Source organism: Leptosomus discolor, chromosome 9 (genome assembly GCF_034619465.1).
Source record: "Leptosomus discolor isolate bLepDis1 chromosome 9, bLepDis1.hap2, whole genome shotgun sequence".
Classification (NCBI taxonomy): domain Eukaryota; kingdom Metazoa; phylum Chordata; class Aves; order Leptosomiformes; family Leptosomidae; genus Leptosomus; species Leptosomus discolor.
Genome location: NC_141399.1, coordinates 45,077,973 through 45,104,697, shown reverse-complemented (window position 1 = coordinate 45,104,697; position 26,725 = coordinate 45,077,973). Strand labels below are relative to the sequence as shown.

Sequence of the window (26,725 nt, the reverse complement as noted above, 5' to 3'; positions counted from 1 at the left end):
TTTTTCATCTTCAGAGCAGTCCACGGCTGTATCATGCAGCGTACGTGCCTCTTAAATTGGTTACTTCAGTCTCCTTTCTCTTGGTGCATTGAAGCGAACTCTTAGAAGGACTAAAACTAACGGACCGACTGTAACATTACTAATTGAATTCTCTTTTCTTTTTTTCCTGCTTTCTGCTTGGCTCTGGTCTTCACCCACCGATGTCCACTGTTGCCTCTCAAACGTTACTAAAATTTTGGCAGCTGCTCTGAAACAGGAGTGGCTAAGCTTCACTTGCTGTTGCTTCTTCCTACGCCGTACTGCACTGCTGCTTTGCTCTCGCCTGCTTCAGAACACAATAAGAGATTTTTCTTTTTTAAATACCTGCAATGAAAGTCAGGCTAGAAGCAGGTGCCATTCTCTTGCTGCCTGTGTACTTGTTAATATCTGTGTACAGTATGCTTGTATTTATTCCGTGGTATTTTCTTACCAATGCTAAGAAGAAAAAGGCTATGGCAAAACGTTTAAAAGCTAAACCCGTCTCGGACAAACCTGGAAGCCCCTACCGTTCTGTCACGCACCTCGACTCACTAGCAAACATAAACATTCCTGGAGCAGACACATTGGACAAGCTGTTTGATCATGCTTTAGCCAAGTTTGGGAAGAAGGACTGTCTTGGGACCAGAGAAATACTGAGTGAAGAAAATGAAATGCAACCAAATGGAAAAGTGTTCAAAAAGGTAAAACTTAGTTTTATACTTAATTCCAATACGGTTTCGAGCTGCTTTGTATCTTGCCTCAATAATGGACGTCTCCTCAGAGGTCTTCCTTAATCATCATCTTATGATAAAACCATCCACTTCATAGTAGTTAAAAAGTCACAGAATATAGGAGGCACTATTTATTCTACTTCAAGAAAAACGAAAGCAATTTTTTTCTTCTTTTAATGAATGGCAGTGTGTGGGCTTATGGGGTTATGCCCCAACTCACATCGCCTGTAGAGCCGTACCAGCAGCTTCTTGTCATCACAATTTATTTATCTGTTTTCCTCCCTCACCAGTTAATTTTAGGAACTTACAGATGGTTATCCTATGAAGAAGTAAATGAGAAAGTGAATCGCTTGGGGAGTGGCCTGACTGCCCTGGGACTAACCCCAAGGAGTACGGTTGTCATATTCTGTGAGACCCGAGCAGAATGGATGATTGTAGCTCTAACCTGCTTCAAGTACAACTTCCCTCGTGAGTGCTGAACTTGTTTAATTCGGATGTATCTTAGAACCATTTCTCAGCACTGGTTTGGCTGTGAAGTGTGTTGAGTCTGCCAATCCTGTCTTTGATGGTATAAGAATTTCATAAACTTACTCTGCCTATGGTCTTAGTCTTGGAAGTTTCCACTCTATTCTATGCATCGCGGAGATCCCTAAAATTAATTTGCTCGTACTTACGAGCCTGTTTTTTCTGATTTTATTGTAGTAATGTTCTAGACGTTAGAATGACAGAACAGTATGGTTACTATTCAGGTTTTCTTAAAATACTCTCACGATGTCAGTAGTTGCATTTCTCCCCCCAAAATGTGGAATGTTTTTTTTTTATAGTATTTTCTGTCTGTATCCTGACTTACGCCTCTGAAACATGACGTGGTTATTAGAATGGTATCAAAATCATATGCTAGTCCGAGGGGGGTTTCGTGGCATTTTTAAGCTGCTCAAGTTCATTACAATTAGGTATATGGGTTTGTATGCAGAGGGGCTGTTAAGGGGCAACAGTGGAAGAGCTGACGTTGCTTTTGAAGTAGGAGAGGGTGGTTAATTTGATCTTGATCCTCACGCTTTGAGAGGCAGAACAAGCAGCTATATAACATTACTCCCTTTTTGTGCCTTCCACATGAGCCCTATTTCACAGGAATATTAAATTCCTTTAACAGTCTTTGGAGGTTAAAGTTTGAGATAGCAGACAATACTAAAGGAAGGTGGTGGGTTTTTTTTCAACGGAGAGATGGGAGGAGGTGAACTCTTCAGTGCCCCTCTGAGGCACTTAATGGCATTGCTGTAGCCAGAGTTGATAAAAATGATCTAGCAGCATGGAAAACAGGCTGGTGTCTTAGTCTGATTCTCTGCCTTGCCCCCATCAGTAATTTCACAGGAGCAAGCAAAGTAGCTGACACTGCTGAAAGAGCTGCTTGTGGAAGTGCAGAGCTTTAAGCCGTGGCTGGCGCCCTGCGATGTTTAGAGTGTCACCTCTGTCCCTGAGCGTTGGCTGCAAAGAGCTCAGGGGCAGAACACGTGTTCTCAGTTGCTTACTGTGTGATGGCTTAGTGCATTATTGGATTTTGGTGGATCTCTTTGCTTTGATGATTTCCCTTTTTCTGTAGAATAAGCTGTTTCAGTTGGAAAGGACCTACAATGGTCGTCTGGTCCAGCTGCCTGACCAATTCAGGGCTGACCAGAAGTTAAAGCATGTTGTTAAGGGCAGCGTCCAAATGCCACTTAAACAGTGACAGGCTTCGGGCATCGACCACCTCTCTAGGGAGCCTGTTCCACTGTTTGACCACCTTCTTGGAAAAGAAATGCTTCCTATACAACTGTCCTCCTCATTCCAGAGGTCTCTTGTGGCACAAAATTCTGATGTGGAAAAATTAAAAGCTGGTTTGTTTCCAAATTAGAAAATTCCCCATTGAGCTAATTTTATCTCCCCCTGCAATGCTTCCCAGTGAGCTAAAGCAAGAGCTTTTCTAACATTCATTTCATGTTCTCCCTCTCCTTACTGCACCAGTGGTTACGTTGTATGCCACCCTGGGTGAAGAGGCAGTAACCTATGGTCTCAATGAGTGTGGAGCATCGTATCTGGTCACTAGCATAGAACTTCTTGAGAGCAAACTTAAGGTAATTTGGTGCCAGCTTCACCTGCTTACGAGCAACCCTATAATAATTTTACAGTGCAGTCAGCACTAAAAATTTCATTTCTTTTTTATAGACTTCATTGCCACAAGTCTCCTGTCTTAAACATATCATTTATGTGGACAAGAAGACTATCAATAAAACGGAATACCCTGAAAATGTGGAGATTCATAGTATGCAGACAGTAGAAGAGCTGGGAGCCAAACCAGAGAACTGTAAGTGAATCACTTCACAGACAACTACTCAAGCAATGTTTACAGTGAAATCAGACCTCGCCTAAGAGGGATGTGTAGCAGAAAAAAACCCACCCATGCAGGTTTCCAACACAGAGGCAGCGGCAGATCGCCAGTTCATCCTCTGGCTTCCTATAAGTAAAGAGAAAATTTGTTTGATCTCTGTTGTCCTGCATCTTTGTTCAAGTGTCAGGTACTTTAGGATAAAACTTTATTTTTAATTTCTAAACCGTAACCAGAATTATTTTAAGACTCCACCTTTGCTTTAGGAAGTGAAATAGAATCCAGTGCAGTGTTCCATTTTCTGCTACTCTTACCTCTTATTCATCTTATCTTCGCTGTTTTTCCTGAGAAGAGAGGAGAAAGCACTTGAAGCTTTTTTTTTTTTGCTTCTTGGCTTTTTTCTTAACCAATCTGTAGCTAAAAAGCACCTTGAGCTAGAAGGTTAACCATGCCATCCCTTGGTGCACTGGGCTGTCAGGAGTGACTGTAAATGTCTGCTTTAGGGAAGGAAAACCCAACCTTGATCATCTCTGTTCCTTAAATCAGCAGTCTGTGCTCAGCCAGACCTCCTCTCTCTTGAATGAAAGAGAGAAACTGGCCAAGGAGCTTTTTGCAGGGAAGCACACATTCATTACAGCTCCTTATCTCTGACCAGCTTCAGGTACGGATACAGACCAGCAGTTACCGTGAAGCGTGTTGGTTTGGGTTTGGTTTTCTTTCCCCTACAAACCCTGCTTCCCTTGCAGACACTTCTGCTCTCTCTGCAGCTATGAAAGCCATGAAAGCTAATCATTTTCATCCTAAGAAGAAATTCCAAGGGATTAAAACAATAACCAAAAGTCAGGTGTTGTAAGCTCACCGCTTCTCTACTAACTAGCAGCTTACCTGAGGAAGGTTTACTTAAAAAAAAAAAAAACAAAAACAACAACAAAAAAAAAACAAACAAAAAAAACCCAAACAGGGAAAAAGAAAAAAAAAAGTCGTCTTCCCTCTACAACCTTGGCTTTGGAAAAGTGATTGACAAACAAGCTGACTTGAAGCTCTTTGAGGTGTTGGCTTTTTGTTTTGTTTTTCTGAACCCGTCATTACTCCCCAGTGCTGTATTTCTCCTCTTCACTGCCCTTGACAGGTTTCCTTGCTCTGCAGAAGGCTCCTTCTATGAAACTTTCCGTCAGCTATAAGACACGATGGCAAAAGCATCACCCAGATTGTGTAGATGCCCAAATACTTGCCATTCCTTTCAAAACCTGCTTTCCCTCACGTCCCCTTACAAACAGACCACGAACTGCTTCATCCATCTGCCTCCACCACTGAGCAGCACACGTGCTTGCCTTTGCTGAAGCACCCGTTTCACACTGGTTGATTACAGACATTTTCACATTGGTTAATTACAGAAATACCAATTTAGAAAGATAAGAATCAATAACAATTTTCCTCCTGTGTTTTGTAGCAAGCATTCTGCCAAGCAGACCTGTTCCTACAGACTTGGCTTTAGTAATGTACACCAGTGGCTCTACTGGGAGACCTAAAGGAGTGATGATGGTGCACAAGAACTTAATAGCTGGAATGACAGGACAGTGTGAGAGAATACCTGGACTGGGGTAAGAAACACTTGGTTGTCGTGTACAGAGAGATAAAAACAGAACCCCCAAAAACACACTAAGTTTATAGAACGTCTGTTGCTGGCATCAGGTGTTACTAAATTTCTTCATTTTATTGTAAGCCCACTAATCTTTAGTTTATAAGAAATATATCTTGTGCTTGTGAATTTACCCTGTTGTTTGAAAAACACGCCCTTCTAGCTTGTCTCACATGCTGTTTCTACTTTTTTTTTTAATTACCCTTCGCTTTACATCCGTGATGGATTTTTGCACTCTTGTGCATCAGAAGATGCCAGCAGATAAGGAGATCCCTCATCTAGTCAAACTTGGGACATTTCTTTTAGATATTTTCAGGCACCTAGAATCACTTTAGGAAGTGTGTCAGAGCCTACCATATCCCTGGATCTGGAGACACCGCTGTTGGATGGATAATGCACATGCTGCAGAATCTGCTCAAGTATACTTCACTCAAATGAGCAGAAAAGGAATAAATGGTGCACTGACGATAGTAAAACCAACTGCAAACTCCCTCACATTAATATTTTGAGGAAATTTTTCAGGAATGTGGGTGTGTTTGTCACTGCATTCACAAAGTGTTTAATAGCTGAAACAAGCTATGCTGCTAAACTCCTTTTGTGATGGGATATAAAACCAGTTCTAACTTGATGCTGAAAGCTTCTGTTAGGTGACAGCTCTAAGTTTCTTGCTAAGAAATGCCTTCCTGAAATAAGCCTTAGTACTTCAGTGATCAGCTCTCTTTCTGCTGATATATTTTAGAAGGAGATGCTATGATGGCTGTTAAGGGTTTGTAAATCATTGGTGATTGTTTTAAAATATAGTCATTTCATCCTTAATTTGGTACCTGGGATGAAATGTTCCGCAAGGAGAGAAAATAATAGTGGAGCACTAAGGAATCTTTGCATTTCCTAGAAAACTGAAAATTACAGGCAAATCCTGCAATTCATACTGATTTCAGGAAGCCAGGATTATCCCCAATTTGTTTGTAACTGTGGTTTGAAATCACACTCTTCTCACACGCGGAAGAATAAGCCTTACTTGTGATACAAGTCTTTCAAACAGTAGTAGCTAAGCACATAACAAAACTGTTCAACAGCATTTTCAGTCCACTTGTGCATCATTGTTCATTAGATAACCTTTTCCTTTCCCAGACCCAAGGATACTTACATTGGTTATTTGCCTCTGGCCCACGTCTTAGAATTGACAGCAGAAATCTCTTGCATCACTTACGGCTGCAGGATTGGCTACTCCTCTCCACTCACACTGTCGGATCAGGTGAGGGGCTGGCGGGGAAGCAACAGCAAATTTCAGCTTTTGCAGTCTGCGTTCTCCTTGCTCAGCTCTGCTCTTTCATTAAAGAAATGCTGATCAATATGGCACACTTCAGAAATGTGAATTTTATTTTTTTTTTAAGAAAATTATACAAATTAACGTTCCTGGTGAACTACAGCCATGGGTCATACCATATAAATTCTATTAAAACATTCACTTTTATGATACTTTGAAATCTAGAAGAAAACCTAATAAAGGCATACAGCACTAGCCACAGCATATCAGGATAAGAACAGCTATTACTAGATCAGCTGAACGTAAGACTGTTTAAAGTGACTGTAATTTTTTGGCCCTACTTTATGAGTTCTTTATCCAGTTATTGTAGTTGTTCTATTTAGCCCCTTGCCTTTTTCCATTTAACAGTTAAAGCTAAGCAAGAGCAAATTAAGCTGGAAAACAATGCTTCTGTATGTTTTGCTGGTATAGAGATTGCATTAGGCAAAAAAATCTCCCAGAGGAAGATGGAGGAAAAGGCAGGTGCTAGAGGGAGGAAGGAAGAGACAGATATACAAAGTGGACTTAACCAGGTTAACCACAACAGGAAAAAAAAAAAAAAATTACATAGGAGATGGTTTTTGGAGGGGCAGGGAAAGAGATTTAAACAAATTACATGCTAATATATCCCCCTCTTTTTTTAGTCCTTTTCTAAAGAGCTGCATGGTTTTCAGCTTCATAAATTGACATTTTTTCCTTATTACAGTCAAGTAAAATTAAGAAGGGAAGCAAAGGAGACTGTACTGTACTTAAGCCTACCCTGATGGCAGCTGTGCCTGTAAGTACGCAGAAGCAGATATGTTTACTAAAAAAATGATGCTTTATCTTGTTCGTACTAGAAAAATCTATTTACTAACATTTTTTTGTCTTCATGGGTAAGTAACTGTCACTAATAGGAAAAAGCAGAATATAGAAAACCACGTACTGATGCTGCAGATGAGCCCAAGACTGTGTACGCTGAAGTCAAGAGCCTTTTTGCTCCAAAACCAGAAATGTGGTTTAATAGTTAAAAGTGATGCTTTACTGATACAACAATAGGGTACAGAAGTCTGACATTCACAGTCTGAAGCTCCTTTTTGCATAGGGACAAAGCAGGGTGGCTTTGGCCAAGATGAACACTTTAAGGATACGGGATGAGTTACAGAACTTCGCAAGTTCAGCTGTGCTGCTGTAGTTGTTGGGGTGCTCAATCTCAGCTGCTTGCCTGCCAGGTAACCCTTAGGCTAAGGCTGTCCTGCTGTTCTTAGGGTAAGCAGGCCATGCTTGCTCTCCTCTTACAAGAAAAAAAGTGATCAGGAGACTGTAACTCCAGTTGCTTCTGTAGCTTACATTGGTCTTTGGGTGATCAAGCTACTGCATTCTACAAGGTCTTGGCACTCTCCGAAAAATACACAAATGTTCCCATCTTTCTAATGCAAAAATCTTCCTCTCGTGTCCTGGAACCACATGTGCTTTTATGATCATATCACATCTGTGGGTCCTAAGACCGGTAGCACCTGCTTTTGCCACATGGTGGTGATGGGCAAGTAGGAGGATTTAATCTCATTTAGGAATAGTGAGTTTGGGTGAATTTGGTTGTTCTGGAGCATCTTTTGGGATTAGCCAAGAGTATTTAAATCAATTACACAGTTGGATTTTTTGTTTCATAAAATAATCATCATATATATACATGCTTGGTCTTTTTCTTAATAATTAACTGAGTGAAAATTAAGATGTCTGAGAACCCCAGCTTTTTGGAAAATATCCATTTAAATTTATTTCCTGAGGAAAATTCAAATGCTGGACTACTGGAAAAAGCAGTGTAAATTTTAAATACGGTCATAATCCCTCTCGGAAGGACTGTATTTCATGCATGTGCGAAAAAGCAGCCCATGCAGAGAGTTTCACTGAATTAACTACAGAACAGTGACAATGCTGAACCCCACCTAAAAAGCATTACAGCTAAGCATTGCCTAACCAACGACGCAGACATTTTCACTCCTACTGCGTTATCCGTTTTAAAGGAAGAATAATAGGGGTTTTAAATTTTTTTTTAACGTGGAATTTAATTTACACATGCTAGTCTATTCCATGTGGTAATTTTCCTTGCTTTTTTAACACTTTTTAGGAAATAATGGACAGAATTTATAAAAATGTCATGAGTAAAGTTCAAGAGATGAACTATATTCAGAGAACTCTGTTCAAGATAGGCTACGATTACAAATTGGAACAGATCAAGAGGGGATACGACGCACCTCTGTGTAACATGTAAGTATAATTCACAGCCCAGGCATACCGTGATTTGTTAAGACAGTCTAAAAGAATAACCACCTAAGCCCTCCGACAACTCATCCAACATGCAAATATCATCTAATGACTAACTGAAATCATCCAAGTTCTTACTGGAAATGGACAAGATACTTAGGGTCAGGAATGACTAATCTTCAGAACAGATGACTAGTTAGTTTTCGTTGGATTGCCTTTTTTGTTTAGTAATAAATTTGAAATGTTTGTGTAGTTAAGTTACAAGAATTCTGCCATCTTCGAGTGTTACACAAGAGGTAATGTTTTTGATTATCCCTGCTGTCCACTAAAAGCTGTGTATGATTAAGTTAATTTTTAGGGTGTTCCAGATGGGAAGGAAGATGGTGGTTTGTGTCTTTTTCTTTTTATAAAAAGCCAGACGAGTGAATGACTTTTAATGCTTTCTTTTCCTTCTTTCCAGACTATTGTTTAAAAAAGTAAAGGCACTGCTGGGAGGGAATGTCCGTATGATGCTTTCTGGAGGAGCACCACTCTCACCTCAGACACAAAGATTCATGAACATCTGTTTTTGCTGTCCTGTTGGTCAAGGCTATGGACTAACAGAAACATGTGGAGCTGGAACAATTACAGAAGGTAGTTAAAATGCTTCTGGAAATACATAATTTAAGATATAGACATATTTATGTAAGGGTTTGGTGGGTTTTTGGTAAAGTCAAAATAGCTGTAGTTCTTGACTGCAGTAAAGTAACTTGAGAGAAGCTACCGCCTTGTTTATGGTTTGAGTTTATATTTCAGATGACAAAAATCTTTGTATCCTTCCTTGTTCTCTCCCTAAGTTGCCGATTACAGCACTGGAAGAGTTGGAGCTCCTCTTATCTGTTGTGAAATAAAATTGAGAGACTGGCAAGAAGGTGAGAGTATTAAATGTTTTGATTTCAGAGTAACCACTTCAACCCCTGCTTAGCTGGTTTCTTTGCCTATCTGCTTAGCTAGGCGTAACGTATGAGGTAATTGTTCTTCATCTTCTATAACAGTCATCAATTTGTGTGCATGAACTTCAAGCAGAATACAGAAGTTAAAAATAATTGTGTGGGGATTTTCTTGTTTCCAGGGGGCTATACAAATAAAGACAAGCCTAATCCTAGAGGAGAAATTATAATTGGTGGACCTAATGTCTCAATGGGATATTTTAAAAACGAAGAGAAGACAACAGAAGAGTTCTCCATCGATGAGAACGGTCAGAGATGGTTCTGCACAGGAGATATAGGGGAATTTCATCCGGACGGGTGTCTGCAGATCATAGGTTGGCCTCCATTTTCAATATCTTAATATACTACAGGATCTTGACTAAACATAATTATAAGCATCCTATTAATCTTGTTGGCTTTGCCAGGGCTAATCTACTTCAGGTTACCTGCTTGCAGAATCACAGTATAAAACACATTCCCAAAAGTCCTCACAGCTGTAGGAAAATTTTGGAAGTGATGCCATTTCCTGTGACATCATCCCTATCTACATTTAGCACATGGACTTTAAAGGATAAATGTAAGATTAATTTTTAGTATTACTTACAAAGCTTTGAAAGCAGAGTCCCCATCACTTTCATACAAGCTGTGTGACAAGAAGTGTAGTGCTAAAGAAACTTTTTTTACAGAAGCCCTTATAAAGTTGGCAGAATATGTACATTCTATTGCTGCTTTAAAATTTTAATAAGATGCTTTAATTCATGTTTATTAAGAATCTTGCGTAGCATTGCACAAGATACATATATAGTGGCTTCCAAATGAGTCTGTGGAAACGCAAAAGTTTAAGTGGAACAAGTTTTTTTTTCTTTCCTCCCCCCTCAACTCCTAGATCGTAAGAAAGACTTGGTAAAGCTACAAGCAGGAGAATATGTATCTCTGGGCAAAGTAGAGGCAGCACTGAAGAACTGTCAGTTGATTGACAATATCTGTGCTTATGCCAAAAGGTAAGTGGTATTAATTTAGAAACTCCATTTAGGGTAAACATGAAACACAGGCTCTGACCCACTTCTCTGATCATCTACTGGAGTTTTCTGCAGTTCCCGTTGAACAACCCCCCATACCAGACATGCTGGTGTAAACAGCATCTCTGAAGTAGCACAGGTGCCCAGATTCCCTAAAACCTGAAGAAATGACCTCTGTCTTTCTGTTGGCATTTCTCCTATCCTAACACACTCCAGTTCATCCCATCCCTTCCCCAAACAGGTACAGAATCATATCATAGAATGGGTTGGGCTGGAAGATACCTTAAAGATCATCTAGTATCATTATATTTAGTATCATTAGGTCATCTAGTATCATTATATTTAGCATGTGTTTTGGCTTTCTGTCAGAATACCAGAGAAAAGTTATTCTGGACACTTTGTACCTGATCCAAAGCTCTCCACTGAGCGCTGGAAATGGTCCCAGCCTTTTCTCTCCCTCCCCTCAACTTAAACACAGTACACAAAGGGAAACTGAAGAGCACTAAACACCGGGGGTATCTGGGAAGCTAAACTGAGATGTGCATGCGTGGAAGTACAGCAAAGCACGATGCCGATCAAGCCTAATGTTGTAAACCAGCTTACACTATCTTCGTCAAGTCATCAGTTGTGAAGACTTAGTCCCTAAGAATCCTTAAGAAGGATTCTGATGAGGGAAGGGTACAGTTCAAAAAGCACTGTGAATCTGTGTATCTAACATCAATAAGCATTTTATGGCCTGAAATGGAAGTCTTAACTGGGTCTTTTTTCCTCCCTTCTCTTACCATCCTGTGGTAGCGACCAGTCCTACGTGATCAGTTTTGTCGTTCCCAATCAGAAGAAGCTGACAGCATTAGCTGAGCAGAAGGGCATCAGTGGAACCTGGATAGATATTTGTAACAACCCCACAATGGAAGCTGAAATACTGCAAGAGATTAAAGAAGTGGCAAACAGGAGTAAGTAAAGCGGATGTTGTGGTGGCCAATGTCATGGTGCTTATCCAGCAAAGTTTCAGTTATCCTTACTAACTGCTCCTCCTTCTTCCTGTTGTCTCTGGATCTGCCAAAACATCACAGTTTAATCAGAGGCAAAGACCACATCAAGTTGTTGCCTGTTACGCAGGAACTGACATACTTCTTGGTTGCATTAACTACTTCATCTTTTTTTATTTTCTAAACAAATTTGGAATTTGATTTTTTTTCCAGTTAAATTCTAGAGACAGGTTCCTTGTCTAATACAGTTAAAGTAAGGTCCAAAAGAGCTGTCAATTTGGAAGGAAAGTTAAGACATTTGCTGGTAAGAAAACTAGTGAAGCAAGAGGTTTCAAAGCTCTTTTCCCCCTGCAACTTGGTCCCCTACAGCTTTGAACAACCACGATCCTTGTGGCTGCAACAGCTTAAGTGCCTGCTATTATTCCTTGCTGTGGTACTGAAGGATCAAAAGCCTCACCAGTACTTTACAGGGCCAAAAAATTAACAAACTGGGGAAAAAAGTCTCTAGAGCACTTGGCACCTCATGCAAGGAAGCATTAAAACTGGACTTAAGCACGCGCTAAGCACTGCCTCTAAAACTTTAGAGGAGAATCTGCCTTTTGAAACCCAGAAAACCAGAATGAAAGGCACTATGAAGTTGCCTTTAAAAAAACCCCCATAAATCAATCCGAAGGTCTCAGACTTGGGTTTAAACATTTTAATCCATGTTTGTCTGTCGTGAACTAGGCAAATCACTACCCATATAGCTTTGTTCATTCAAAATCTTTGCTTACACATTCTTTCTACCTTCTACATAGTAATGTGCCATTGAGAGACAACTAATTTATTCAAAATTTTTCCAAAACTGTTTTGAAGAGATCCTTCTCATATTTAGCAGGACATCATGCACCTTCATCACGAGCAGGCATATATCTAAACAAGATGAAACAGTACATTAACCAGTTTGAAGTCAGAGAGGCAAAAGAGCCCCTGGGGCCAGACCTACAGCCAGAGCCCCCAGTTGCCTGACATCTGCTGCCGCCTAGAGGTGTCCTGGACGTGCAGCGACCAGTCTGCCGATGCGGGATCCTCTTACAGGCGTATATGCAGGAGCTGATAGCAAGTCCACCAAGGACGGCACACAGGCAGCAGCTCCCTGCCCTGTTCCTGCTGCCCCTGCCCTTCTCCCTGAAGCAGTTACCTGCCTCCTCCCTCGCCTACCCCTCTTTGGCCTCTTGCCTGGGCAAGAGACAGAAGCAGCACCAGTTGCGATGAAGCTGGGCGTGTGCCAAGCCACTGCTTCCAGATGAGAATAAAATAAGTGACTAATAACAAGAATACAGGGAAGTCCCTTTATTTTGAACTCTAAACAAACTCTTAGGAAGAAGAAATTTGGGAAATAATCATTGAACCACGGAAAGCGTAGAAGTACTTCATTATATTTAAGCATGAAGCACATCTGACTAGTCTGAGTTAACCTGGTTATTACTACATTCCTGTAGTAAAGACACAGCTCTAAATCTCAACATATCCTCTTGTGACAGTAGACTCACTCAGATCTTCAGGCTACATGCTCATGTGCTGCAGGCTTTATATTTTACACTGCCACATCCAATATAAGCTCTGAGTACAGTGTGTCATGAGAATATTTGCACACTAACCAGCGCTCAGCATTGGTACAAGATTAAATTTGCTTCATTAAGTAGAACACCACATTATACAAGGTCCAGGGCACTCACCTTAAATTTTTAGGTAGCACGAATTAGTATTTTGTTTGGCTTTGTAATCATAGTCCTGCTTTTGTTCCTTTTGTCCCCGCAGTGAAATTAGAAAGGTTTGAAATACCCATCAAAGTCCGGTTGAGCCCTGAACCATGGACTCCAGAGACTGGGTTAGTAACAGATGCTTTCAAGCTGAAGAGGAAAGAACTGAAAAACCATTACATCCACGACATCGAAAGAATGTATGGAGGCAAATAAATGAGTTATGTTGACGAGACAGTTGTGCAGATGGTTCCTTCTCATGCCTCTATATAGATGTCTGTGTATACTGTAGATATCACACATTCAGAAAATACACCAAATGGATGAATGTTTCTATAATCTCTATCAAGAACAACAGAGAATATCTTAAGACTCCAAATTCTTAATTATTAGCAGATTAGACACTGATGGTCTTCATAGTTTCATGTGATCATCTCCAGTTTTGAGACAGACATCATTAGGTGAAGCAGTATGACCAGGTAATTTTGTTATTATTGTTTCTCTAGCATATTCAGTCTGCTTGCAACTTCTCTTTAATTCATTCTGAAGTCTGGCCTGTATTTCAAAGAGAGAAATTAATTTAATTGTGATGATCCTTCTGTCAGAGCAAGATACTTAGTGACAGAAGAAAAAAGACTGAAGTCCACCCTTCTCCAGTTAAAAACAAAATCAAGATGAAAACATTAGTCAAGAACTTGCTAGAGATCACTAATAACGCACTGCATGAGAATGGATGGATTCTTCTGCACATCAGTTAGTATCTTGAATATTTACAGTGCCTAAAAAAGAATATAAAGTACACTTACTGAAATAAAAGGTGAACTGAAAAGCTTTCTAAAAACAAGTTATTTGAAATTTTATTCAAGAGTGTTGAATTAACTATTTCAACTTCCAGCTCACCCAATATGTTTTTATTTGCCACTGTATTTTAATTCAAGCAGAGCCTTCCACTCAGACACACAGCATCAAAGAAAGAGACTTGCGCTGCTACAGGAGGTGCTGATGAGAAATCACCACCTGGGTGCAGAGTGCAGAGCTCGCACCTTGACTGTCCAACTGCAGTGACGTTGATGGGCGGTTGTCCCTAAGCAGATATGAAACTCGAAGGAGTTTGGGGTTGGTGGGGGTTTGGGATTTAAGGCACTGATCCTCTAGATCTTCATGTACCTGTGAGTAGCAGTACAGGTTACCTGTACGGAACTTGGAGGATCAGGGTCTGAATGTCTGCGTTCACTTCATGGAAAGGTATTTCCGTTCACCTTTTAACAGGGCAGCCAGAAACCAACAGCCATTTCCCCAGTTAGGCTTGTTTTACTTATGGAAAAGTAGTCTGTGACCAGAGAACCTTGGTTTTATGGAACTTGTAAAAAGGGACAAATCACTCTTTACAGAAACTGATTATCAAAATGTTCTCATTAACTGGAAGTCATAGATGTGAAGAAGTGGGAAGATAGAATTTAATTCTAGTTCATGATTTTGTGTGCAGAATCCTGTACTGTGTCTTCTTTTGAACTGTAACTGAGCTCCTGCATCCCTGCCAGATCTTCACACTTGAACCATAAATGCTGTAAAAAGTGGAGGCTCTTGATACTGTTCTACTTTGCACTTTCTTAATCGTTTTATATATGTTGCTTACATTTTGTACAGCTGTGGCCCTCGACTGCTATATATTACAAATTCATTTTAAAAGTATTTATAGATTTCTATTCATAATATTTGTGTTGTGTATATGATGGTTAAAAAGAAAAAATATTTGGTATTGTCACTGTACAGAAAGTAAAAGATTTTGTACGATGCTTCTCTTGAACACACTAGCTTGCGATTTCAGGGCAAGTTTTCCCTTTATTGCATGTATGTGTATTTCTCTTTTTTTCCAGATCAAACAGATTTTGGCAAAAATAAATCATGGCTATATATTCATTAACGAAACCATCCCTTCTCCTTGGGACCAACTTCAAACATCCCTATGTTTAACTTTCTCTGGCCAGTCCAGAACACCGAGGGGAAAGGGAAAAAGAAAATCTGGTGATTTTATAGAAAATAAAGCTGACTGTGTCCAGTTGTGCATGGAACTACAACAGTCACCAAAAGGAACGAGGAAATAGCTTTTCTAAAAAAGAAGTTTTTTTTTTTTTTTAAGACACATACAGTTGATTTATTACAACAGAAAATACTTCCCTATCAGCAGCAATTTTTTAAATGACTGGCCTGGAGCCATATTACCAATTTTTCCATGTTTAAAATTGGGGTCACGATTAAATAGCCTTTAGTCAGCCTGTTAACATCCCAAAAGCTAAATACATGTAAGAAAGTTACTTGCACTTGAGTGTCAGCAGGTTGTATGATTATTTTTTTGTTTAAAACCATGAATGTATTTATATGAAATGTATCTTCTCTAGACTGCAGGTATCTTCTGTGTCTCGGTTGGCTGAGGATTGCTATTTTTCAATATTATACACATACATACACGATGTTAACATTTCAAAAGTGGAATACAATTTGAGTGGTTCAACAAGTTTATGTTCTGAAAGATCTTTATATTGCACAAGTTGTCTCTAGTTACTGGTCAGCACCTCACATTCTCTCCGAAACTGCGCGTACCTTAGAAAAACTTCTCAAAAGCAGCAGCAACGAGTACACGCTACAGCCATTCACACACAGCCTAGAGCAGGCCTAGTTTTTCTTTTAAGAAATGAACTAAATGCAGATGTGCTGCAAAAGACAATTAGACACCCATCAGCTTTTCACCCATGATTGGAGAAGGGGAAGGATTACATCAGGCTGCCTTCAAATATGGGGATTATTTGCGAATATAACACTTAAAGTTTGGCAAGACCTTTATCCTTATTCTTAATAAATTCTAAATCCTTTTGTGACAGGGCTTGTGGAGAAGTAAGGAACAGAGATGAGCAAGAATGTAATTCACCATTAAAAATAAGGAACTAGGATGCAGATGAAGTGATAGCAGTATATGGCTTCAAAACCGTTACGTGGTAGTTACAGATGATACCCTGTGCTTGACTGAAAGGACATAAGATGTGGGACTGAAGTGTGAGGAGCAGTTCCTCTCCTAATTGTGAAGGTTCCAGAAAGCTAAGAGTAGCTGCAAGTTCTTCAGAAAGCAGGTTCAGAATTTAAAATTACCCTCCTCAGTCTGAGAAACAAGTGCAAAGAGAAACAAAGCCCAGTTCAGGCATGTCTGATACAGGATCATATTTAGGCCCTCTACTTCAAAAGCCATGGGGTATCTAGAGAAAGCCAGGGTATAACTACCGTAACAGCAGGACTAGAAAGCTTGATCAATGAGGGAAGATTACAGTCGAGTTTAGCCAGCCTGAAGAGGAATGGCACACAAGGAGAGATGATCAGCCTTCAAGTACATACGCTGTTACCCTAACAAAGGCACACAAGAGCTGTCACCAGTGGAAGAGGAGGAACGGGGTGAAGGTTTACACTAAGTGACAGTTATGCTTAGACATTTTAAAAGAAACACAGTTTCTTTTAAAAACAATTCCTTACTAAATACTGAACTAGTTGCTTAAGATCTCTGCCACTGAAAGCCTTTGGAGCCTCAGAGTCAATGAGGGTTAAACAAAGGCCTTCCAGGACCAGCTTTGACACAGAGCCTTGGGTGGGGGCTGGAGAGGAGACCTGGTTCCTGTATGTAACACAACACTGATGCTGCACGTAACAGTACGATGGCATTAAAGGGCTTGCAAGGGGAATTTAAAAAAGTATAAACAGAGAAAGTAATGACTTACTCCCTTAAGAGCAGGTGCAATGGTGTTTACCCACCCAATGCAACTGTAGTGCCCAGAAAGCTTTGAGCATAACGTGACGTAGAGCGCTGCCTGCTGGGTAAGTCACTGCGTTGGACTGCAGTTCCCATCAACGCTTTCTGGCTATATAAGGAATGGGACATGAGAACGGGGGTCACTAATTTTCAGTCAAAACAACCAAATCCCAAATCTACCACATCCCAGAATGATAACTTCAAATAACCTCATTGTATGCTAGTGATAAATTAGTAATGCTCTGCAATTACATGCAACGCAAGAAATAAATTCTCATTGTCTGTTTGGTTTTGGGAGGTGGGGTGGGTTGTGGTGGTTTTTTCCCTTTTTTTTTTTTAAACTGAGCCTGCTGAATGGCTAAGCACTATTTACATGAGAATAAATCAATTCCCCTTTTGGAGGCTAAAATTTAAACATGGGAAATGTAAAAATAACAAACCTTGGGCATAAGATGCCACAAAGGTGATTTACAAAATACAATCAGTAAAACTTGCCATCACTGCTTACAGGGGGTTCTGATTGATACACACAGCGTAAAACTCAGCTATTTTACAGTAGTGTGAGCTTACCTGGGTTACAAACAAAAAACATTTCCAGTTAACTCGGTGCTGCTGCAAAGAAGATTATTGCTTGCTTTTTCATTTGTAACATGCTAGGATGACACCAGCCATGGAGGAACAGGCCTGACTACACTGCATACACAGCCGACATCAGCCTGTATGTACTTTGTAATGTACTTTGAAGGAGTTGTGACAGACATGGGGGGTGTTTGCGCTATTGCTTGCTACTGGGAGCTGTAATACCTAGAATCTTGCTACACCTTTACGGGGGAGAGATGCTTTGAAGAAAATCGGATCCACCCTGTACTGGCAAAGTGTTTTAACAAGCTGATTATCACAGGTAATTTGTCCAAAACTGCCTTTAGTTAGAAGCATGTAGTCTTGATATTTGATCAACACTAATTAAATTAGACAGGCAGAGCCCTGGGCACAGTGTCTGATCCCCAGAGCCCTCACCTACACTTTTAAAGAAAAACCAACAAAAAAATGTTGCATTTTTCACTTTGCTCTCCCATTCTGAAACACCAATAAGCTGGTGAATGAGGAATATAAACAGAGATGCCAGAAGTCACTATGTGTTTGCTACACACGCTTATTTCTGCATTTACCCTCCCCTGTCTTCTACTACAGAAGTGCCACCACCACCACACCTACGCTATCGCCATTGTTTCAGAAAATCCAGACCCCGAGTATGAATACCCTAAGACATGGTCTCAGATCACTAAAATGCTAAAGCAAAAAGATGTCACATAACTTTTACTTTTTAAAAACACAGATAAAGTTGGGGGCAGGGGAAGTAATTTAGCACTCCTTGAACTGAAACAGCGTTGGACTATTTCTGACAGGCCTGTTGTTTTGCTGAGCCTATTTAAGAACAAAACTAGCCCAACTATGACTTCGGGTAGTGAGTCTACATACTGTTCCAGCACTTCACAAAAGTCCCAGCCCCGGGAGGTGTTGCCGAGGTTTTTATTTGTTTTAAACAACACTGTATCTAACCTAAACCTTTCCCGTTGGATGTAGATCAGCTTATTACTTACGGTGCTCCCCCAGGGAGCGAACGTGAAGAATGGGTCACTGTTCTCTACAGCTGCCTGCCCTGCTTTACTTTCTGTCTCTCAAGTCTAAGCAAACACAGTCTCTCCCGATGAGCCTGGTTTTATGAAACTCAATCAGGGTCATTTCACCAGGGCCACTCCGTCCCTAGGCTCAGGAGACGCTGCTCGCCCCAGCTGCCCTATGCCGCGCAGGGTAATTGCCTCTGAAGCCTCCAACCTCACTGCATTCCTGAACATATTTGCCTCTCACATAGCAGCGTAACTCTCACCTTGTGCCTTTCTTCCCCCTTGTTGTTTTTAAAACCTGGATCTCCACTCCGAACACCTGCAGCAGCACAATAATGACGCTGCTGTGAGGAGTGGAAATGCACAGCTGGTGACTGACTTCTTACAGAGCTCTGCAAACAAAAATGCTACACCCCAACCCAAGTTGAATTTCTAACAAGCTAGGCTGACTCAGTTTTAACCTACGTACAGCCCACTCTAAGCAAGCAGAGTCCTTACTTTCAGAGGAAAGGTGCCAAGAAAATTGTTCACAACAACAAAAAACCTACTGCAGAAAAGCAAATTAAAACCTGTCACCGTGTTAAAAAAAACTAATCTACCAGACTCTAGTTTTTGCCTCTCGAGAGTCTAAACGGATGTTCAGCCCTTCTAACTGTAATACAAACTATGATCTATTGTCTTTTCTGTTTTATTTCCGCTGCCTAGCCACCAATAACACTTTCAGTAGGTCACTCGTAGATAATGAAAAAACAAGATGCCGGAAACACATCTGAGCCAAAAACTTTGTTTAAGAGACATGATTTTTGTAAAAGGACTCCTAAGAGAAAAACCCCACCCATACACACAACAGAAACGTGTCATAATGACTAGGCAGCAATCTCTGACTCGTACCCCATAGCCTGTAAATCCCACTGGTGCCGAGGGGGAGCGGAAATCGTAACTAAATGAGAGGGTTTCTCAGTTACATTTTGCTCATAGAGAAACAAGAAATAACTAATTGCGCCTCTTGGGGGGGGCAGGGGGAAGAGGAAGGAGAATATATTGCTGCAAAAACATCCCATTTCATGAGTGCTTCTTCTGGAGCAACTTAAAGACCAAAAGAGAAGCACTACAGAAAACCAACTGCTATGCCTTCAGAACCTCGCCCAGCAAGACTGCACTCTTGCCTAATGCTGTTTACCCAGAAACACCCAAGTCAATACTACACCAACCTGCCTTTCCAGCTGCCCTTACAGGTGGGCACTCAGTCTGGTCTGCTGTTCAAATACATCCTTTTTCCTGGATGCAACGAGAGGGAAATGGCATGGAACACAATGGTCAGCCCTAGTGACCTCCTGGAAATGGGCAAAGAAACTGCACAACATAAAAGTGACTCTAAATGCTGGAGGGATTGTGAATCTGCAACGCATGCAACTGCCACATTCACCTATAAGCATGATGGCAACTGAACCTAAAAAGTTACCAGATAACCAACCTGGAAGCAAGGAAAATCTGAGGCCCTCAGAGCATTCACAGGATTTCAAAAAAGATGTTAACTATGGGTACAGAGTTTTGGGACAGGAAAAAACAAACAAACAAATTACTTGCCTGTTTGCTGCAGCCTCAGGACCTCTCTCCAGCACAGATATACTGGGACCAGTCCAGAACCCAGCCCACTCACATCCAGTCCTCTCCAAACCTTTCCACTCAACAAACGGACCCTCTTCAGCTATTTATCACTTGTTTTAATTACTCCAATTAACTCTGCCTCTGGATGCCTGGCTACCACAGCTGCTGCTGCTCAAGCTCCTGTGCGCCACCACCTCTCCTTGCTTATCTCTGGTCTGTGCCACTCACCAGAAAACCTGCTCTGCCCAGGGCCTGCTGCAGTTTTCCCAGCCCGGTGCTGGAGCAGAGCCCTCCCACACAGCTCAGACACCCACGGGCTTTGCCACCAAGAGCCCTGTAACAGGGCTGTAAGCTGCCAATGCACAAACTACTGGAACCAGCTCTTTCCTGGCTTTATTTTGGTGGACCTGCCTTTTCCCAAGCATTTACTTGCATGAAAGATCTCTTGTTTCTGGAATTCAGGGAGCCTGTAAAGGGAGCTCAGTTTGCACTGTTCTCTGAGTGAAACGGAGATTTTTCTCAGTTCTCTCACTGTTCCCTCACAGAGGGAGCCCAGCTGGTTTCTCACACTCTCACCTGCCCAGGACCTGTTCCCAAGGGCACAGCTGTTTTCTACATGACTGCTTTTTTCCAGCTGCACCTTTCAAACAGAATTAGATTATTTTCTCCCTTTTCTCACTGTGTGCGAGTGTGCATTTGAATGAGATTTGGTACCATGAGGAACTGGAATTAGCCTTTTCAAGCACCAGGACCTTTCTCTCCCTGTTTGGGAGGAGGTGGCAGCGCAGGCTGGGTTTCACACGGACAGCAAGGTGCTGGTGAGAGGGAGGCACAACACCAGGCATGGAGGTTGTGGCTGACACCTCTCGAGCAGAGGGTTCAGTCCTTGGATTTCCTGTGTAAGTCACTTTACCTGAACTCCAGGCATAGAATCACAGAATGGTTTGGGTTGGAAGGGACCTTCAAGACCATCCAGCTCCACCCCCCTGCCATGGGCAGGGACACCTTCCACTAGAGCAGGCTGCTCCAAGCCCCATCCAGCCTGGCCTTGACCACTGCCAGGGAGGGGGCAGCCACAGCTGCTCTGGGCAACCTGTGCCAGTGCCTCACCACCCTCCCAGGGAAGGATTTCTTCCTCATCTCTAACCTCAATCTCCCCTCTTTCAGTTTGGAACCGTTACCCCTCGTCCTGTCGCTACCCTCCCTGACAAAGAGTCCCTCCCCTCCTTTCCTGCAGCCCCCCTTTAAGCACTGGAAGGGCACTAGGAGGTCTCCCCGGAGCCTTCTCTTCTCCAGGCTGAACAAGCCCAACTCCCTCAGCCTGTCCTCGCAGGGGAGGTGCTCCAGCCCCTGATCACCTTCGTGACCCTCCTCCGGCCCTGCTCCCACTCACGACAGCCATGACGCAGTTCCACCGCTCCCCACGCCCGGTACCTCAGCTGCTCCCCTCCCGCTCCGGCGCTCCCTCAGGACCGGCGCGCGAAGCCCCTTTCCCAGCCGCCCCCACCCACCCCCGCCGCGCGCAGAGGGCGGGCGCCGCCTTCCCGCCGCGGCTGAGGGAGCCCCGCCATGAACTGCAGCGAGCCGCGGCGGCTGCAGGCGCTGCTCAGCGCCCTGCTGAGGGAGCTGCGCCGCGGCGGCAACGCCAGCGCGGCCGGGGCCGGGGCCGGGGCGGGGGGCGACGCCTCGCTGTATATCCTGCTCATCATGATCTTCTACGGCTGCCTGGCCGGGGGGCTCATCCTGGCCTACACCCGCTCGCGGAAGCTGGAGTCCAAGCACGACCCCTACCACCTCTACATCGAGCGCGACTGGGGCCGCGGCGGCGGCGGCCCGGGCCAGCCGGCCGAGGAGGGCGGCCCCGCCGAGGGACAGCGGCTGATGTGAGGTGCGGCCCGGGCCGCCCCCGCCGCGCAGCAGGACCGGCGCGGCGGACGGCTGGGGGCTCGGGAGGAGGAAGAGCCCGGGGGGGTTCCGAGGCCGACCCTGCCACGGCACCGCTTCTGCCGCCCTCCCGCCTGCAGCCCGGCGGCTCCCGGAGGACCAGAGGCGGGCGGGCTGCCGCCGCCGAGACTGCGCCGTTACACGGGCGGTGGGAGGGCAGGGACGGCTCCCGGACAGCGATCAAGGCTTGGCTCGCAGCGAGGGCTGGTCTTCGACTCCTTGGATTGATTCGTGTTGCTTTTCTACAATAAACACCTGCATTACGTACGTACAGAGACCTCTCTCGTCAGTCATCTTTAGAGCTTAGTTTAGCATCTGCTTTAAAATGAGCGTGTGTTCCACGTTGTTACCCGGCCACACTGCTGCTATTGCTGCGGGCAGCGTCTCACACAGTTCACAGCAGCTCGGTTACTGCTGCAGCACCCACCCGCCTGTCGATTCGGAGCACTGACAGTTACGCCAGGTTGAACTGGCAGGGTCAGGTCTCATTCTGTTAAAGCGAGATTATTTTCCTTTATGTGGAAGCGCTGATCAGAACAGAAAACCTTAGAAACAGGAGGTTTTCCCACGAGGAAGGCATCATGATGTACCTCATCCTGGTACTGTGGCTTCACCAATGCACAGTAACTTTTAAAGCCATCAGTAACATCCTTCCACGCCAAGACGTGCAATTCCAAGAATATCTTTGTAGAAGTTAAAGCTTAAGATTAAAACAACATACAGCATATGCTTTCTACAAGAAAAACTAGGCAGGCAAAGGTTGTTTCGGATGTTCTAGCCATGTTAATAGTCTATCATGTCTTGGTTTGTGTTTGGGGTGGGTTTTTTCAGATAAAGATTAATGAACAATTCCAAGGAACAAGTACCTTCACTAGGAATGCTGCACTGCACAGTCCAAACTACTATTTGGATTTTATCCAAACCACACTGCAGGAAAAAGCTTCAAAGGAAGAGAGATTTTTATGTTATAGACTTAAATTTCCTAACGCTCGTGCGTATTCTTTCCAACAGCAAAACGGTCATCTTCTGTCTGGCACCTACTGCATCTTGCCATCTCTGCTGTAACTTTGTGGGGAATCACTGTAAACTGAATACCTGAAGTGATGAGTTTAAAAAAAAAAATTCCTTGACAGGACTAGCAGTTACGAGTCAACTTTGTCACTGTAGAAAACGACTGCGATATCCACAGATGAAATTACAAAGTACTGTTAGATACCAAACAGGATCTTGTGGACACCCAGACATGTTAATAACTGAAAAGAATGGGGTGGGGCAAAAAACTCAAGCTGCAGAAACAATTTCAATGGGAGTATATGCAATAGTACTATATGCCAGCATTGTAACAGCAGATGTATGTGAGATCTTTAGCTCAGCAAAGAATATGTTGTAATCAGCACTGTGGGGAAAAAAAGATGTCAGAGAAACCAACAAACTGCCAATATTCTTAAAACCCCTATCAAGTAGTCGGACAACAGTCGAAGTTCTACCTGGCTACCTCCATCTGCAAAGATTCAGGCAGTATCTCTGGAAATGCAAGTGCTAACTCCAACCTGAACTTTCTGAAGAGCCATAAGAAATACATATATATATATATGTGTGTGTATATATATATATAAAGCTGCAGAAGCTGACTGCCTAATGAACTTTCACACTGGGAGAACTAAAACACTGCATCAGCCCCACTAGAGGATTTTCAGTGAGCATTCCCTTCAGTGCAACCAGAATTCAGCATGCAACCAGACCACAACCCAAGGTTCCCCTACAAGAAAGCAAGAATCATTACCCATATCCAAAACCTTTTCTTTAACCTGCCTCAGTGATTAACTTCTCTTTTTCTGCCCGAGCACTGCCCGTCAGCAGGACTCTGCTCTCTAAGGGGCATTACAGACTAACAGCTTAGAAGTATTTGGGAACCACAGTGCTAAGTGCGACCGCTGAACTTGGCTGGATCAGCCAGACTAGGGGAAGGACTGGTAGAGTTTTCTGAGTATGAGAGCTGCACACATTAAAGCTTCAACACACTGGACACTGAAATGTGTGCTTAACATGTTTTTATTTTGTATCAGCTGGTTACTAACTGCTTTCCACTGCTTCATCCTACAGACAAATCTGAAAGGTTGTGGCAGTCCCTGAGTCAGTGTCCAGCAAATTCCACTGATGACCTATCTTCATAACCTACCTGTTTCTCTCCCCAGCCTCCCCCCCCCCCCCCCCCCAAATGCAAAGTATGGGAAACATATTGTATGTGGGTCCTACCTAAAAGAAGAGCTGACCTTGTGAAAAAGTTTACCCTCCAGTACACAGTTCACAAATAAGGAAAGCACAAGACCTCCTGCCAAGTGACTAACAAACCATCTAATTCTAATTATCCGCTGTTCTGTCTGTACCTGAAAGAATCACAAGGTCTCGGTGAACTGTGGTAATCTGTGATTTACATCAGTCCATCTGTTCTTGTAGTTACAGTTCAACCAGATGTTTAAATAAGGTAACACCATCGTGCATTAACTGTAGCTTACACTGGAACAAGACATACACCCTATATACAATATGCATCTACAGACAGGTAAATACACAAACACGCTGGCTGTATACATGTGTTTATTCACACATTCCTAATATTCATGGTGTCTCCAATAGATAATTTTTCAGAATCCCATACAGGGACACTAGGGTTGGACTAGGTGACCTTTAAAGGTCTCTTCCAACCCAAACTGTTCCATGATTTTATGATTCTATGAATGTAGGCTTCAAAGTATGTAGACACAGCTCCTGGCTTAGAGAAAGCGTGGAGTACAAAGGTAAGTGATAATATTCCCAGATTTAGGACAGAAAGACTTATTTTATCTGCCTTCCTGCCTAGATGAGGTCACAAACCTCAGAATGATCTATGTTATGTTCTAGAGATAGTGTCAATTTATTACTGCCTATGTTTACACCTCATTGTAATTTTTGGATGCAGTAAATTGTGCAGCAAAACTGGTTTTATTCTCTATACCTGTCTCACATCTGACCAATCATCAGGGAATAATAACCAGTGGAAGACCACTACATATTCCATTTAGAATCACAGAATTGTAAATGCCTTGTTTACTTGTGTTGTTACTATCAAGATGATGTAAAACCTGTAACTGTAAAGATACAAAACATGTTTCAGTGCGCTGTTCTTTCACAGTCTATCTCTTTTTCCCCATAAACACACAGTACCACTTTTGGTTAACAGTCCACACACTGTATTAAATGCCGTTAAACCATAAATTAAAGAGGGAAGTGTACCGTGGGGTAGTTACAGAGGGGAGTTAAGAGTCCTGTGGGACTCTGACAATGGAACGATCCACTTGAATGAAGCCCTCAGTTTCCTGAAGACCCCAATGAAAGCAACACCCACAGAGTTCAGCTGGAAACAGGAACCCTACGAAACAAGGCTGGACTGCCTTACCAAGCAGCACTGCCCCAGGACTGGGAGAAACATAACAAAACTCAGCCTTTCAGAGTAGCAAAACTTCAGTCCATTAGGAATTCAAGCCTCCTAAATCAATGCAGTCACACATAAGAACCCACAATGCCCCTACGGATGGTTCCATCTGGAGGAGCCTAAGGATTCAGGACGGATGTGTTGAGTTCTGAAGAAAAATGTGCTTTGAATGCTCAGAACCTAGGAACACGCTGTAGCTGCCAGAAGGTTACAGCGCAAAGCCAGTAATGCACGTTCACATCGAGTTCATTCTTACTCTGTTGGCATGACTACACGCACCAAAGTACCTGAACACCCGAGAGGAATTCGTATTGTGGCACAGAAACCTTGATAAATAAGCATTAAGCCCAGCAGTAACATTCATTTATTTTTGTTTAGTAAGTCAAATACATTGTGTACTGCTTGGAAACCTTAAAAAACCATGAAGCTGCAAACCTACTGGGACTGAACTAAATGTGATTGTAAGAAGACAAAAATTAGCCACTGAAATTCAGCACACTTTTCCACCAATAGTATATTCTAAGGCACCTGTATTACTGATGCAGGGCAAAACGGCCATTTACTCCCTGTAGTCTGTTCAATCACTGGGCACAAAAGATAACAAGATATATTTGTATTATTAAACCCAGCCAACAAGATATATTTGTATTATTAAACCCAGCCTTCTGCAGGAATAAGCTCAGCTATCAATGACCTACTTCTCAGTTAGGCTCAGAAAAGCAAAGCTTGTTTAGAAAGACTTAACTATTCTGTTCTTCAGCCCAGGGGAAATATTGAAAGAGCAATTTCTGGATTCACTTTCAAGAGACATGCAAAAATATCTTGTTTTGGCCCTAACTGTGATTTATTTTGCCCAGTCCTCCTAACCTTTACGCTGCATCAGCTGTCAGAGCCTTGCTCAGGATAATTACAAAAAATGACTGCTTGCAAAGCCTCACTGAAATCTGCACCTTCAAACACAGCAAGAACTTTACAATATATTTAGCATCAATTGTTCCTAGAACAATGTCTTGTTTCCACACAAACGTTGACCTTGTATTAGCATCATCTTTTCATGGCCAGCAACTAAAAGCAGCTATCTACACCAAGCGTTCATTAGTAATCTGGCATTTTAAACAGCAAAATAAAGTGCATAAATCACCAGAGTTACCACAAGAACTGTTCCTTATTCAAGTGTTTCATTTCTTCTTAGCAGAGAAACAGCAGAGGCACAACAGTATGTTCTCAGTGAAAATATTTACAATCCAAAGGTCTGGCACACATTT

General features: G+C 42.5%; 2 protein-coding genes across 3 annotated transcripts; both read left to right on the top strand.

Moving 5' to 3' along the window:
- Positions 1-368: 368 nt before the first annotated feature.
- Positions 369-13,294, top strand: ACSL4 (acyl-CoA synthetase long chain family member 4). Of its 2 annotated transcripts, none has more exons than XM_009961920.2 (14): positions 369-719; positions 1,040-1,217; positions 2,751-2,860; positions 2,952-3,090; positions 4,562-4,712; positions 5,882-6,005; positions 6,763-6,834; positions 8,164-8,303; positions 8,761-8,933; positions 9,137-9,211; positions 9,412-9,603; positions 10,155-10,269; positions 11,083-11,240; positions 13,077-13,294. In XM_009961920.2, the coding sequence occupies exons 1-14, from the start codon at positions 369-371 to the stop codon at positions 13,232-13,234; spliced, it is 2,136 nt and encodes a 711-aa protein (XP_009960222.2). In that variant the 3' UTR covers positions 13,235-13,294. The 2 variants fall into 2 exon arrangements, with proteins under 2 accessions (XP_009960222.2, XP_009960223.2); XM_009961921.2 differs by having other exon boundaries at positions 2,952-3,094; positions 4,566-4,712.
- Positions 13,295-21,613: 8,319 nt separating this feature from the next.
- Positions 21,614-21,931, top strand: KCNE5 (potassium voltage-gated channel subfamily E regulatory subunit 5). Its single transcript, XM_086470553.1, has one exon. The coding sequence runs from the start codon at positions 21,614-21,616 to the stop codon at positions 21,929-21,931; it is 318 nt and encodes a 105-aa protein (XP_086326679.1).
- The last annotated feature ends 4,794 nt before the right edge of the window (positions 21,932-26,725 follow it).

Bases quoted from the DNA above. Each gene is read 5' to 3' on its own strand.
- ACSL4 (XM_009961920.2), top strand. From the start codon at position 369: ATGAAAGTCAGGCTAGAAGCAGGTGCCATTCTCTTGCTGCCTGTGTAC. The intron at 6,006-6,762 runs GTGAGGGGCTGG...TCCTTATTACAG, and splicing joins CACTCACACTGTCGGATCAG to TCAAGTAAAATTAAGAAGGG. The intron at 9,212-9,411 runs GTGAGAGTATTA...TCTTGTTTCCAG, and splicing joins ATTGAGAGACTGGCAAGAAG to GGGGCTATACAAATAAAGAC.
- KCNE5 (XM_086470553.1), top strand. From the start codon at position 21,614: ATGAACTGCAGCGAGCCGCGGCGGCTGCAGGCGCTGCTCAGCGCCCTG.